General features: G+C 52.2%; 2 protein-coding genes across 3 annotated transcripts in view; one reads left to right on the top strand and one right to left on the bottom strand.

The window, feature by feature from the left end:
• Positions 1 to 2,324, top strand: part of Sgsh (N-sulfoglucosamine sulfohydrolase) — an 11,532-nt gene extending 9,208 nt beyond the window's left edge. The window contains exon 8 of one of the 2 annotated variants that reach the window (XM_005350833.2): positions 1,462 to 2,324. In XM_005350833.2, the coding sequence (XP_005350890.1) occupies positions 1,462 to 2,021 (560 nt within the window). In that variant the 3' untranslated portion in view covers positions 2,022 to 2,324. The remainder of the gene's footprint in view (positions 1 to 1,461) is intronic. The other variant, XM_013347600.2, reaches the window with a different exon arrangement.
• Positions 2,325 to 3,590: 1,266 nt separating this feature from the next.
• Card14 (caspase recruitment domain family member 14) overlaps positions 3,591 to 13,812 on the bottom strand; it is a 32,808-nt gene continuing 22,586 nt past the window's right edge. The window contains exons 12-21 of the mRNA XM_005350832.3: positions 13,188 to 13,248; positions 12,844 to 13,036; positions 9,779 to 9,905; positions 9,256 to 9,493; positions 8,788 to 8,851; positions 8,058 to 8,169; positions 6,831 to 7,004; positions 5,310 to 5,431; positions 4,386 to 4,501; positions 3,591 to 3,832 (exon numbers count right to left, since the gene is read on the bottom strand). Of these exons, the coding sequence (XP_005350889.1) occupies positions 3,625 to 3,832; positions 4,386 to 4,501; positions 5,310 to 5,431; positions 6,831 to 7,004; positions 8,058 to 8,169; positions 8,788 to 8,851; positions 9,256 to 9,493; positions 9,779 to 9,905; positions 12,844 to 13,036; positions 13,188 to 13,248 (1,415 nt within the window). The 3' untranslated portion in view covers positions 3,591 to 3,624. The remainder of the gene's footprint in view (positions 3,833 to 4,385; positions 4,502 to 5,309; positions 5,432 to 6,830; positions 7,005 to 8,057; positions 8,170 to 8,787; positions 8,852 to 9,255; positions 9,494 to 9,778; positions 9,906 to 12,843; positions 13,037 to 13,187; positions 13,249 to 13,812) is intronic.

The following is a 13,812-nucleotide window of genomic DNA, read 5'->3' as shown; positions in this document are numbered from 1 at the left end:
GATTTTTTTTATTTATTATCTATAGTGTTTTGCCTGCATGCATACCTGCACCCCATAAGAGGGTACCAGATCTCATTATAGATGGCTATGAGCCATCATGTGGTCGCTGGGAATTGAACTAAGGACTTATGGAAGAACAGTCAGTGCTCTTAACCACTGAGCCATCTCTCCAGCCCTCTTTTTGGGTTTTTTTGAGACAGGGTTTCACTGTGTATCCTTGGCTGTCCTGGAACTATGTAGATCAGGCTGGCCTTGAACTCACAAAGATCTGCCTGCCTCTGCATCCCAAATGCTGGAATTAAAGGTGTCCTGACATGGTTTTGTTAACTGTTCCTCTTGTTGCTGTGAAGAAACAGGTTGTTTGGGTTCGTGGTTTTAGGGAACAGTCTGTCAGGGTGTGAAAGGTGTGTCAACAGGAGCAAGAGCTGCTCACACTGTCCACAGACAGGAAGCAGAGAGCTGCTCACAATGTCCATAGACAGGAAGCAGAGAACTGCTCACACTGTCCACAGACAGGAAGCAGAGAGCTGCATGCTGCTGTCCGGCTGGCTTCCTCCTCTTCACCACGAATACCTGTGTGCTCACTTTTGTCAACCCAATAAACTAGAGTCATCGTGGAAGAGGGGATCCCCTTTGAGGCCTGGGAACCAGCCTCCACCCCGACCTGCAGACCTCCTGGGTTTGCCTTATAAGGGTGATTCCCTCCAGTGATGCCAGATCAACACAGGGAGAGATCTTGGAGATCCAAGTTTCTCTTAGGCCTCTGACCAAAAGAAGCCAATTTGATCAAGGTGGGTAGTTTGGGAGTTCAGGACCCTGGGCACACACAGACCCCTGGACTCTGCAAGTTATCTCAGGAAACTGTGCTTGGCTGAAGAATCCAGTTCCCGTGGCCCTCAATGTCCCAAGCCCTCGCTGGTTTGACCTTCTTATGGTGCTATTGCCACTCATCTCTATGGGTCCACATTCTCTCCATCAGAGGTATTAGCAGAATACAAGAGGGCAGTGACACCAGAGGCACTGGTGCCCATCAGTCTAACTGTAGGGAGGGGAGCTGGTACCAGACTCCCTTGGTCTGCTCAAGCCACTAGTTTAAACACTGTATCTCATCTATAGTAAAATAAAGCTAAATTGTCATTCCCTGAAGACATGGCTCAGTAGCTATATTAGTTATTGTTCTCTTGCTATGATCAAACACCATGGCCAAAGCAACTTACAGGGTTCTGACCCATAGGGTTTTAGAAGGGCCCTAGTTCTCAGCAAGCCGGATCCTCTGGTTACACCATTATGGCTCCATAGGCCAGAGGTGACCAATGATAAGAAGTGCAATCCAGTGTTGTTCCTCCCTGCTGGTGGTCTGTTCACACAGGGTGCCAGTGGGATTTCCGGAGGCTCAGGTTCACCCATTCCGAAGGGCCCTGTGTCCCTCAGGGACCCCTGCTAAGGGCTATTTCTTTGTAGACCTCACCCCCACCATCCTGGACTGGTTCTCCATTCCATATCCCAGCTATGCCATCTTTAGCTCAAAGATGATCCAGCTCACAGGCCGATCCCTCCTGCCAGCGCTGGAGGCAGAGCCCCTTTGGGCCACCGTCTTCGGCAGCCAGAGCCACCACGAGGTCACCATGTCCTACCCCATGCGCTCGGTACACCACCAGAACTTCCGCCTCATTCACAACCTCAGCTTCAAGATGCCGTTTCCCATCGACCAAGACTTCTATGTCTCGCCGACCTTCCAGGACCTCTTGAACCGAACCACAGCTGGCCAGCCCACAGGCTGGTACAAGGATCTACACCATTACTACTACCGGGAACGCTGGGAACTCTACCATGTCAGCCGGGACCCTCGAGAGACACAGAACCTGGCCGCTGACCCACACTTCTCTCAAGTGCTGGAGATGCTGAAAGCCCAGCTGACTAAGTGGCAGTGGGAGACGCATGACCCCTGGGTGTGCGCCCCTGACGGGATCCTGGAGGAAAAGCTCACACCGCAGTGCCGACCTCTTCACAATGAGCTCTGACGGTCCCTGGGGCAGCTGCCAGCCTGCCTCTACTCAGACAGGAAGGGAGGGACAATGGAGTCAGTGCCAACAGCCCCACCCTCTACACACCCTTCTGAGGAGGGGCCCCTGCGATGTTGGATGCCACTCCTGCCTCCTGGAGAGGAGCTCAGGCATGCACTCCCCATGTTGTCACCACATCAGGACACTGCTGTCCTCACATCTGTGTGGACTGACCCAGGAGTTCTAGATGAAACTTGGGTGGGCAGAATCCCAAGTTGACCTGCAGATAAAGGGGTAAGGTCTCGTCTTTCGAAGCCCTTTGGTTTCTGGAACCCATGGATGTTTTCAATTCCTTTATTCTAAAAGAGCACAGGGCTTCTGTGTACCACGTGGTCAGTGGGTGAACCACACTGACTACTGCAACCAACCTTAGTGTAGAGGAAGCCTTAGGAGGCCCTGGGCTTGCTTTTGCCTCATTCTACCCTCTTCAAGTACAAGCTTGGTCAGAAATCTCACTGGTTCTCAGAAGTGATGAGTTTGATCCTGTGGTCTTTCTGGGCTCAGCTTGTCCTTTCTGAGGGTAACTGGGGACAGGGTGTGACAGTGGTTCCTCTCTTGCCCTTCATTCATGCAAAGCCCCAGACTTTCCCTTCCTGCACTTGCCAAGGGTCAGAAGCACAGCCTGCAAACCTAGAAGGACAGGGTCTGTCCCCACCATCCCTCTATTGGGTCTGCCCCCACTGCCCCATCAACTCCATTCTGGGAGGTGGGGAGAGCCATGGGCCCTTGCATTGAGAAAGCTTTGTACAATAGTACAATAATTCACAGAACTTAATAATAGCACATTAGATCTTAGACACTGAGACTCAAATATCCTGTCAAAATGACGCATTTATAGCTGGGTGGCAGCTTCACCCAAGCTGGTCATAATGCACTCCAAGAAGGATCAGAGGGTAATGTCAGTTTGAGATTCAGTTCTTCACTCAGGAAGAGTCCACTGGCTCTGTCCCGGACATCTACCAAAGCAACCTGGTGTTTGGGGTGGGCAGGAGGTCATGAGTCAAAGAGCCACTCAGGTCGTCTTCCATGGCAACTTGGTTTGCAGGTGTCTGTGGCAGTGTTTGTCTGTTAGCAGTTCTGACGGGCCAGCCATGTCCTCAGTGCTCCGGAGTCTGTGCCCTGCCCTGGGCAGGGATGACTGCTCCAGAGAGCTTGCAGGATCCTTTGACATCGGAAATGTAAAAGGAGGGGACAGTCCCCACAAAGCTATCCTCATCATCACAGGAGGTTGGGGCACTGTCCCTGAGCAGGTCTCGGGAAGGACCCCACACGGCAGAATGATCTGAAGTCCTCCATCAGCCCAGGCCGTGCTGTGTGATGGTGGCTGCAGAATGATCTGAAGCCATCCATCAGCCCAGGCCGTGCTGTGTGATGGCGGCTGCATCATTGTTAAGTCCTCCATCAGCCCAGGCCGTGCTGTGTGACAGCGGCTGCATCATTTATCCTCTGACAGCTGTAAGCTCGTGAGGTCAGACCCCGACCAGAGAAGGAAGTGGGGTTGTTTGCTGACAGCACCGACAGACACATGGAGGCCACCACAGTCCCAAGCCAGGTCCGGGCTTCAGCAGGGGCTCTTCTCTGTCCACACCACTCTCTTCTGCTCATCTGCAATGGCCAGGCGCACACAGCCGAGCAGACTGTCCGGGTCACTCCAGCTGTCAGGGGCCAGGCTGCTGTACAGACAGGGCACTCTGTCCAGTTCCCCCTCCTCCTGCCGGGCCGCCTCGAGGAACTGCTCCTCCGAGGTGCCAAGCCGCTGCAGGCCCTTCCTGAAAAGCACAGGTGGTCAGCATGAGGACAGCAAGGTAGCCAGCAAAGTGCACAATGAGACTTTTCAGTCCAGAGCACTGCCGGGGTCCAGGACAGAGTCTGTTGAGGACTCAGCGTGCATCAAAATGCCATTGGGCATAAGCATGGAGTCCTACCCAGGGAAGCTCATAAAGATGTCGGGACTTGGCTGCAAGTGGCATCCACCAATGGGTGTGTAGAGCACATCACACTTCCTGAGCAAATGGGCAGCAGGATTTGTTTGTCCCCGTCAGATACCAAGTGATGAGGGGGCAGGGGGATCCAGGCACTGTGCGGCTTCATTCTAGTGGGGCAGGGGGATCCAGGCACTGAGCAGCTTCAGTCTAGCTGGGCAGGGGATACACAGGTTCTGAAGCTGGACCTCTGGCCAGAGGCTGTGGAAACACAACTATGGGCTGGGATAGATAGAGCTCTACTGTGTTCCAGAGGCACATGCCAAGTTTTTCCAGAGCTTGGGTGTCTGCTGAGACCCTGCTGCCCAGCACCACTGCCCAGCCCTCAGCAAGCACCCACCTGAGTTTCTTTGCCATCTTCTCATTGACAGAAATATGGATGATGATGGGGAAAATGTCCATCTTGTGCAGGACATGGACACTGTCCAGCCGGACATCCAGCAGGGCATGGGTGCTCTTTGGGAGGGCATAGAAAAGCAAGTTCAGCTTATGGGCCTTGGGTCTGGGAGGAAGCGGGAGTGACCTCATGCCGTAGGGCACAGAGCTGTGTAGAAGAGACCTGAATAGAGGAGATGAGCTTGGCACCCATCAGGGCACCTGCTGTAGATCTTAAAGGTGATGTCTTATTTACTCGACCCTGGGAAGATCTGGAATTGCAAGCTTTTGGCACTTAAATAGATTTTGGAAGGTGTGCAAACCTTAAGAATTAGACAGTGTGCGGGCTGGGGAGATAGTTCAGCAGTTAAGAGCACTGTCTAATTTTCCAAAGGTCCTGAGTTCAATTCCCAGCACCCACACGGTGGCTCACACCTGCCTGTGACTCTAATTCTGGGGATCTGACATCCTCACATAGATACATATACAAAACACCAATGCACATAAAAAATATCAGACAATGCCAGCTGTCACCCTCCATGGTGTGTGTGTCTGTGTGTGTGTGTGTGTGTGTGTGTGTGTGTGTTGTGCTTCCTGTTCCTTGTGTAAGTATGAACTTGACAGTTCATTGTGAGCTGTGAAATGTGACAGTCTTATTCCATTATTAACAAACATCTATTAAACATTCCAAATAAGGGAAGTGAGGCAAAGGCCCACCCAGTGGTGGTCCAGCATCATCAATGGATGATGGAAACAGCGTTGGGTCTTTCCGTGTCCCTCCTATAGAGCATGAAGCTGGGTATCTAGGGCCCCACAAGTGAATCCCCAAATTCCTCCCAAGTCTTGGAAGCCTGCCACCCCCAGAGTAGCTTCTTAACCCTTCCCCTACCGTATTCATGAGGGACTCCACAGCATGACGGGTGACACAATGGTGGTCTTCTATCGATTCTCCCTCCTGGATGATATCCCCTCTCTGGGTCCAGGTGACATACTCCTCCTGGCTCAAGTACTCTGGTGGTGACATTAGATGGGCTGATCATACACTGAGGTCCTGAGGGAGCCCTGCTGAGCCCCACACTGGAGGTCCCCCACCACATTCAGAAAAAGCTTCCCAGAGCAGCCATGTAGAAACCTACCCTGCCTCCTACCAGAAGTCCTGAGCCAGAAGTATGGAATGTATGAACTCTGGGGGCAGGTGAGGTTTGGGGGAAGGATAGATGGAGGCAGGCAGACAGACAGATGGACAATGCTCAGCATCACTTCGTAAGCTCCAAATTTATAGATGGATCTAACTCCTAACACTGAGGATTCCCACAGCCCCTTAAATCACTTTTTCCACCCAGCGTGGTCCTGGTCCCAGGGATACTGGGCAGTGTTTTGGGCAATTTTTCAGTGTGTGTGTGTGTGTGTGTGTGTGTGTGTGTGTGTGTGTTGTGTCAGTGGTATTGTCAAGCACCCTAGAGTGCCGAGGACAGCTACACAGTAGAGAATTCCAGGCAGCCTCAGATGGCCTCTTCTGAGGTGAAGAACCCAATCTGGACCTCCTGGGCAGCTCTCACGGCCCTGCCCTCTTCCTAGCCTGTGTCTATCTGTTCAGGCACCCCAGCTATACACATCTCTAGAGACCCCCCCCCACCACCACTGCAACAGCTGGGAATCCTGGGTCCCCACGGTCCAGGAGTTGAGGCCATCCCCAAACCCTGGCCAAGACTTCAGGACTTTCAAGAAAGGTGTCCAAAGATCAAGCCTCGGTGAGGCTCCCTCTTTAAAAACAGTCAGGGTTTTTATAGAACTGGACATCTGGCCTCCATGCCCCTTGGCCGCCAGAGCAGTGACTCCAGCCCAGTGTCCTCTGTGCTCCGGGCCTTTGCACATGCTAGCTGGCCAGCTGGACCACCTCGCTGCCTCTAGCTCCTGTCTCCCTTTCTTCATCCCCTGCTGGCTGGTTCTTCATCAATCCTGCTATGTACATCCTATTTTCAGTGTGACTGTGTTGAAGGGAGAAATAATGACCCACCCCACTAATGTCCACCAGAACCCAGAACGCATCGACTTTCTTTGGAAATAGGGTTCTACGTGAGACAATGCTGGGTGACAATGAACCCTAAGAAGGACATGTGTAAACACGGACACATAGAAGGAAAAAGACCAGCAATGACCAAAGCCAACATGGGAGTGAGGACCTCCTGCACCCCTAAGGTCCTGGAAGAGCCAGGAAAGACCCACACCTACAGCCCCCCAGAGACAGCAAGGCTCTGCTGAGACCCTGAGGGCATACATCCAGGGATCTGTGAGACAATCATCACCTCTCAGTGTCCCAGCTTCTGGCCCTCTGTTCTGATAACATGGAACCTGCTCACCGCTACCCCAGGACCGACAGCTTCTGGCCACTTGACCAAGAAGCACGTACCTGCCGGACACTGCTTAAAGCCTTGGAGGAGGCAGAGCTTTTTGCTCAGGATCTTCCCAACTACTCTGGGCACGAAGATCACAGGCCGGGGCTGGGCAGGTCTGCGGGGGTGCACCAGGGTGTATGGGGCCAGGGTGAAGCAGCTCTCTGCCCAGAAGCACACGCTGGAGCCACCTATGGAGGAGAGGCTATGAGCACCGCCCACCTGTGTCTTTGCCCCTCTCCCCGGGGAGGAATTGATACAGGACATTCCCTGCTTCAGTGCCGCTAATGCTAACTGTGCACACTGGCACAGCCGGCCGCATGCCAGCACAGCCGGCAGGCTACAGAGCTCGCAGCTCTTCAGGATGAGCCTCTGGGGGTAGCAGGAGCCTGGTTCCTCCTGAAGGAAGGTTGTCTCTCACCCTGGCCCTCCTCTGCTCACATCCTTTTCTCCCTTTCCCCACCAAGTCGTCCTGCCTTCCACTCAGCCCTGCTCCTTGGCCACAGGGTTCTCAGCCTCCTCCCCTCTGGACCCTCGGCTTCTCTCCTGGATTAGTTATATTGCTCCTGTCTTCAACATCTGTCTTATGTTTTGTTTTTATTTTATGTGTATAAGTGTTTTACCTGTATGTATGCTGGTAGCTTTTGTATAGTTTCACTGGGTCAGGTCTCAGAGGGGGGCATGGGTATTTAAAGGACATCAAATATGTTTCTTAGTTGCTGTCTAAAAAGGCATGTAGACATCATGATTCATAAAAAACAGCCCGGGGTGGGGCAGATGTTGGAGAGATGGTTCAGTTGTTAGGAGCATTGGTTGACTCAAGGCCACTCAAGTCCCAAGAGAATCTAATGCCCTCTTCTGGCCTCCAGAGGTACTACATGACATAGTGCATATAAATACTTGCAGGCCAAACATCCATACATAAGAATAAATAAATAAACAAATAACTGGCAGTGGTGGTGCACGCCTTTAATCCCAGCACTCAGGAGGCAAAGGCAGGCCTGTGAGTTCACAGGATCTCTGTGAGTTCGAGACCAGCCTGCTCTACAAAAGCTACAGAGAAACCCTGTTTCAAAAAACCAAATATATATATATATATATATATATATATATATATATAAAAGAAAAATAAAATAAATTAACAAATAACAGCTCCCCTGGCGTGAGAGACACCACCTTGATTGTACTGCCCAGGATTGACCCCCATGCCCACATGGTCCCTATGCCAATTGGCCAGGTCTCACCTTCCTCCCTGCCTGAAGCAGGCTGGCCTTGGTCACAGGTCGGAGACAGAAGACTGACTCTGGCTTTGTCCACACTGACAATTCTTACTAACTTCTGCGGTCCTCTGGAAGGCTGTCACAGGAAGAACGGGGAGATAGGAGAGGCACAAGGCTCAGCCATCAACACTGGGCTTGGGGCCTGGCATCCCCTCCCTATCTTGGCAGCCTGACCCATAAGCAAATCCAGAACAGCTTCTGAACAACCAGGCTGTGCCATGGAGAAACCAGGCTTCCCAAGCGCCACACCAGGGGGTGAGAGGCAGGGGAGGGGCCTCAGGCAACAGGGCTCTGCAGGAAGGGGTGCAAGGGGCAGAGAGAAGAGCAGGCCCCCTCCCGACTTAGCATGGCCGTGCTCCAGGCAGGAATGTCCTAGCACCTTGCTCAGGGACAGGTGGGTGCTCAGAGAGAAAGGTGCTCTGTGTCCCAAGAGGACAAGGTGCCCGACCTCAGAGGAAACAAGAACGGGGAGGTGAGTCGGTGACAAGGGACCAGGAGAGTGAGGAAGAGCAGGAGCTGCTTTGAGAGTGGAGACGGGTGTGTTCACATGGCCTCTGAGGGCTTGGTGGGTACCCAGGGTCCAGATACTGCCCCGCTCAGCTCAGTGGTCCACACACCCACATAGGATTCCACGGCATCCACGCCCATCCAGCCCATCCGGGGGCGGGGGCATACTCTTCCATCGGAGCCTCACCTTGCGGGGAACTGTGCACCGTTGAGTCATGTCCTGGATGAGGGCCAGGAGCTGCTGCTGAGCCCTGGGCAGATGGAGGAAAAGAAGCTCTGGCAGACTGACTGAGCAGGCCAAGAGTGATCGGTACACAGGTTGGGGACAGGAGTGCTGCACCCCAGGGCTCAGAGACCGGGCCTTTGAAAATGACATGCTAATTTAATTGTCCCACACTGGTCCCTCTCCATGGGAGCTAATGAGCAACCAGGGCACATAACAGAGAGGGTACCTGCCACCTGGAGACCCCCACGTTTACATGTTAACCTTTCCTCCACTATATTCTCGGGTAGATGCTCTGGTATAAGGCAGGGAAAATTCTGGGAGGTCTATGCTTCCTCCTGGGCAGGAGGGACCTCAGCGTGGAGCTGGGACAAGCAGGTGTTGTCCTTGGAACGTCTGTGGGGACATGGAGAGCCAGTGGCAGCTACTCACTGTGAATAGTTGGGGATGGTGCCAGGCTCCATGTCTTTCATGGTGTAGGGGTTCACGTGATGGGCATGCCAGCAGCTTTGGCCTTGGAACATGGTGTCAGTGACATGCAGGATATCATTGCAGTGTGTGTGTAGCGTTCCCCCTCCCTTCCTCTGCATGGCCAGGTTGACCCGGATGTAGAAAGAATCCCCAGAGGTCACCACTTTGGCATCTAGGTCCTGAATTAGGTTCTTATAACCTGATAAAAGACATCCGTGACTGATGATCCTACACCACGGAACTTACACGAGGAAGGTTCTAGAACGTGAAAGTGGGAGGAAAAGTCATGAAAGCCACTTTGGTGCTGGGCCCAGCGGGATGGAGAGAAGTTTCCCGTTCACTGGAGCCTGGGGGAGTTAGGGGGAGCCTGGCTGAACTGTCTTGGCTCTTGGTAGCTGTGGGCTCTGGAGGTGCAAACAGTCACAGGGCTTGGGGTCACAGGAGGGGCCCGGAGAGCCGAGCGAGTGTGGGGCGGTGCCTGTACCTTCAGTGTTGATCTTCACAGTCAGGTAGCAGGAACCGTTCACCCTCCTGAGAAGCCCCACAGCCTGCTCCAGAGTCGTGTTCTCCAGAGTGGCTCTCAGTGATGGCTCCGTCGGCTTGTAATCCACCTGAGGGCAAAGCACGACGGTGAACTTCTCACCAAGACAGTGTGGCAGCTGAGATGGGGTGGGAGTGGAGCCACCCACCCACCTTGGCCTGTCATGGCCTATCAGAATCCCTTGTCACAAGCTGTGTGGGGGGATAGCGTTGTTACAGCATCGGGCTGCACACGAGTGCATCATACACCGTCCCGGCCTGAAGAATCATCGTCCATCGACAACTTTTTCACTGTTGAGGATAGTCTCTTTGTCATTAACCCCTTTCTGTTGTCAAAAATAGATCTCAGGATGTTCCAGAACATTCTGGATCATTCTAGATCAGGCTTCTGTATGTTTGGGGCCCAACTCTTCTGTGTCATGGGGCTGTTAGGTGGCATCACGATCCTCCTCATTCAGTGCCAGAGTTCCCCACCCGTACCTCCCTGTCTGTGAAGCCCTGCCTGGTGGGGCTTCCATGATGCCTCCCTCGTTCATATGGTTAAGTCTAGGGGGATATGTGTTTCTGTGTTACTGTGTGTGTATATTATGACACGTCTTAGGACTGTCAGTCCAGAGTTGCCCTGGGATGATATGACTGTCTCTCAAGTGCCACAGAGGACGTCCGCAGCGTGAATGGCTCCTCAACAGCTGTCCATCTCAGCACTATGCTATCATTGACCCTACATATACGCTTGTAAAGGGGCAGGAGACGACCCTGTATGAGGAGTGCGTGGGCTCTTTAGGAATGGGGGGCTCTTGCTTCACTGTGGACACCCTGTTCTAAAGGGAAACGCCCACTCCCACCTTCTCTCATTGGGGCCAACAGGTGAGCCCAGCGATGGGGGTCAAACCCACCTGGCACGTTTGTTGATATTTTTAAAATGCTTAAAGATGTGGGTTGGAAATTTGGCTCAGTGGTTAAGAGCACCTGTTGGTTCTACAGAGGACCCAGGCTCAGTTCCCAGCACCACTATGGCAATTCACAACTGTCTGCTACTCCAGCTCCAGAGGATCTGATGTCCAGTTGTGGCCCCTGCGAGCACCTGTACTCAGGTGCACATTCCCCTCTCACAAGTAATTCATAATTCATACAAATAATTAAAAATAAAAGCAGGGGCTGGAGAGACGACGGCTCAGTGTTTAAGAGCCAGCACCCACGTGGTAGCTCACAACTGCAACTCCAGTTTCAGAGCATCCAGCGCCCTCTTCTGCTCCCATGGGTATCAGACATACACGTGATACATTGTCATACATGCCAGCAAAACGCCCATACACATAATAAAAAATAATGTAAAAAATCATTTAAAAGGCTTAAAGTTGAACACTTCAGCTTCAGGGCTAAGGAGACAACTCCATGGGTAAAGACATTTGTTGTGCACGCCTGACAGCTGAGTTCAATCCTGGGAATCTGTGCACTCCGTGGGTAAAGACATTTGCTGTGCACGCCTGACAGCTGAGTTCAATCCTGGGAATCTGTGCACTCCGTGGGTAAAGACATTTGCTGTGCACGCCTGACAGCTGAGTTCAATCCTGGGAATCTGTGCACTCCGTGGGTAAAGACATTTGCTGTGCTCGCCTGACAGCTGAGTTCAACCCTGGGAATCTGTGCAAGCCTGGTGGTAATTTGCAATGTCAACACTCTTACAATGCGATGTGAGGTGGGGGGAAAGGAAGGACCCAGGAGCTTAGAGACTCTTGCACCGGAGAGCCTGGAGTCAAGAGGCAGACATAGGATAGAAGATCCAGGTAAGGTGGTTGGTGCATGCCTTTAATTCCAGCACGCACAGGCAGATCTCTGTGAGTTTGAGGCCAGTCTGGCTACATAGTGAGTTCCAGGACAGCCAGGGCTACACAGTGAGACCCCGTCTCAAAAACTAACCAACACACACACACATACCATAGACCCTAGAAAGAGGAGGAGAAGAGAGACCCTAGGCATGGCCCCCATGAAGCTACCCATCACCAAAGACTGAAAACCCAAATTCAATCCCTGGTACCCACATGGTGGAAGGAAAGAACCAATTCTAACAAGCTGCCCTTTGACCTCCACATGTTCTATGACACAGAGACAAATAAATAAACAAATGTGTCGTGTTTGTTTGAGACAGAGTCTCAGTTTGTAGACCAGGCTAGCCTCCCATTCACAGAGATCCACCCGCCTTTGTCCTCCAAGTACTGTGATTAAAGGTGAGAGCCACCACACCTAGCTAAATAAATGTCCCTGGGAAAAGAGAGGGGCTGCGTCAAAGCAAGGTGGAAGAAGAGACCGTGACCCCCAAAGTTGTCCTCTGACCTCCACATGTGGTCCGTGTCTCTGTGCACTCACACTCGTACACACATCGCTTACACGTATCATACACGCACACATGCGTGCACAAAGCACACACATAATTGAAGAAAATCGTGCTGTTAGACCACATCAAAATCACCCTCCCCCACCCATGTATTCGCTTAATAAGAATAATTTATGTTTTACATTTAGATGTATAGTTGTGCTCTGTCCAGATTTGGACATTTTGCAATGAAGCCCAGTAGTTAAAATGGTGAATTTTATATCATGTACTTATACAAAGTGACAATGAGATCATCACAGTTAAAGAGAGACCACAGTCCAAACCCTACCCCACTGGAGAGGCTTCCTCAAGCCTGGCCAATGCTGGGGTGCAGCTCAGGGCTAGATCACTTGTGTGACAGCCACAAAGCCCCCGAATTTCACCTCCAGGACAATACCAAGGTTCCTGGTCAGAGTTGACACAGTCCGGTGGCCTTCTCTGAGTTTCCAGGCTCTGCAGGATCTGAACTGCCAGGCTTGGGAAGGGGGCTGGGTTTCCCTTCCATGACCCTCATCAATAGATGTGGGCAGCACTTTCAGTCAGCCCAGAACAGAACCGAGACCGTTGTCTCCCACCAATCACCCCTACCCTGGCCCAGAAGCCTGGCAGTGGCACAGCCTCCCACTCTGGCTCACCATCATGATCTGGGTGCCGGGACGCAAGGCCATCTCATCAGCTGCAGAGCCCGGGGTGACACGGTGAATGAAGATACCGGTGAGGTTCCCGCCGATGACACCTATTTGCTCCAGCAAGGCGTCCCCTTTGAATGCCAGCACTGTGACCTGGCTCAGGATCTTGCGAGCTGGTCTCCGCCTCACAGGGACACTGCTGTGGGCAGACAGGCACAACCTGAGCACAGGGGTCAGAAAAGCCCTGGGTTCTGGAAGTCTCTGCTGTGACCTTCCCGTGGTGAGAGGGTGCAGTCACACTCAGCTCTGTCAGTTTCTCCAGTCAGTGCGGGTCCCGAATAGTAGCTCACCTCTCTGAGAGTTTTAGACTCCGTAAAGACTCCTGCAGGCTGTCCTCTGTCTGGGAGAGATCTGGAAGGAGATAGGAGGCTTGGCTGCCAGCACCCAAGGTCACCAGCTCCTCACCTCTCCCCACCTGCAGCCTCAACCCTCCTCTGGTCTCAGGTACCACCCCCCCCCACCCCGCCTAGCTCAGTCCCCTGCTGTGGCCCCTCCTTTGTGCTTTTTGATTTCATCTTCCTAACATCAGAGTAACTGGTGAGAGCTGCAAGCATCTTCTGCAATCCCTGAACAAGTTGCCAACATTTTACGATGAGAAGGTTTCTAACATCTAGATTTCTGAATTCAATGAAGGATCAAATCTAAGGGTTGGAGAGACGGCTCAGCAGTTAAGAGCACTGACTGCTCTTCCAGAGGACTCCAATTCAATTCCTACCACCACCATGGCAGCTCCCAAATCCAGTTCTAAGGGATATGACCCTCTTAAACAGAAATACATGCAGGCAAAATACCAATGCACATAAAACAAAAATAAATAAAAATTTTAAAATGTAATTAATTTGAAACAGGGTCTCATTATATAGCCCTTGAATTTTCAATCCTCCAAATTTCTGGGACTACATTGTGTGTATCTAT

The sequence above is a fragment of the Microtus ochrogaster genome, chromosome 7 (assembly GCF_000317375.1).
Source record: "Microtus ochrogaster isolate Prairie Vole_2 chromosome 7, MicOch1.0, whole genome shotgun sequence".
Taxonomy (NCBI): domain Eukaryota; kingdom Metazoa; phylum Chordata; class Mammalia; order Rodentia; family Cricetidae; genus Microtus; species Microtus ochrogaster.
Note: the sequence above shows the minus strand (reverse complement) of the source record. Positions and strands in the feature narration are given on the sequence as shown.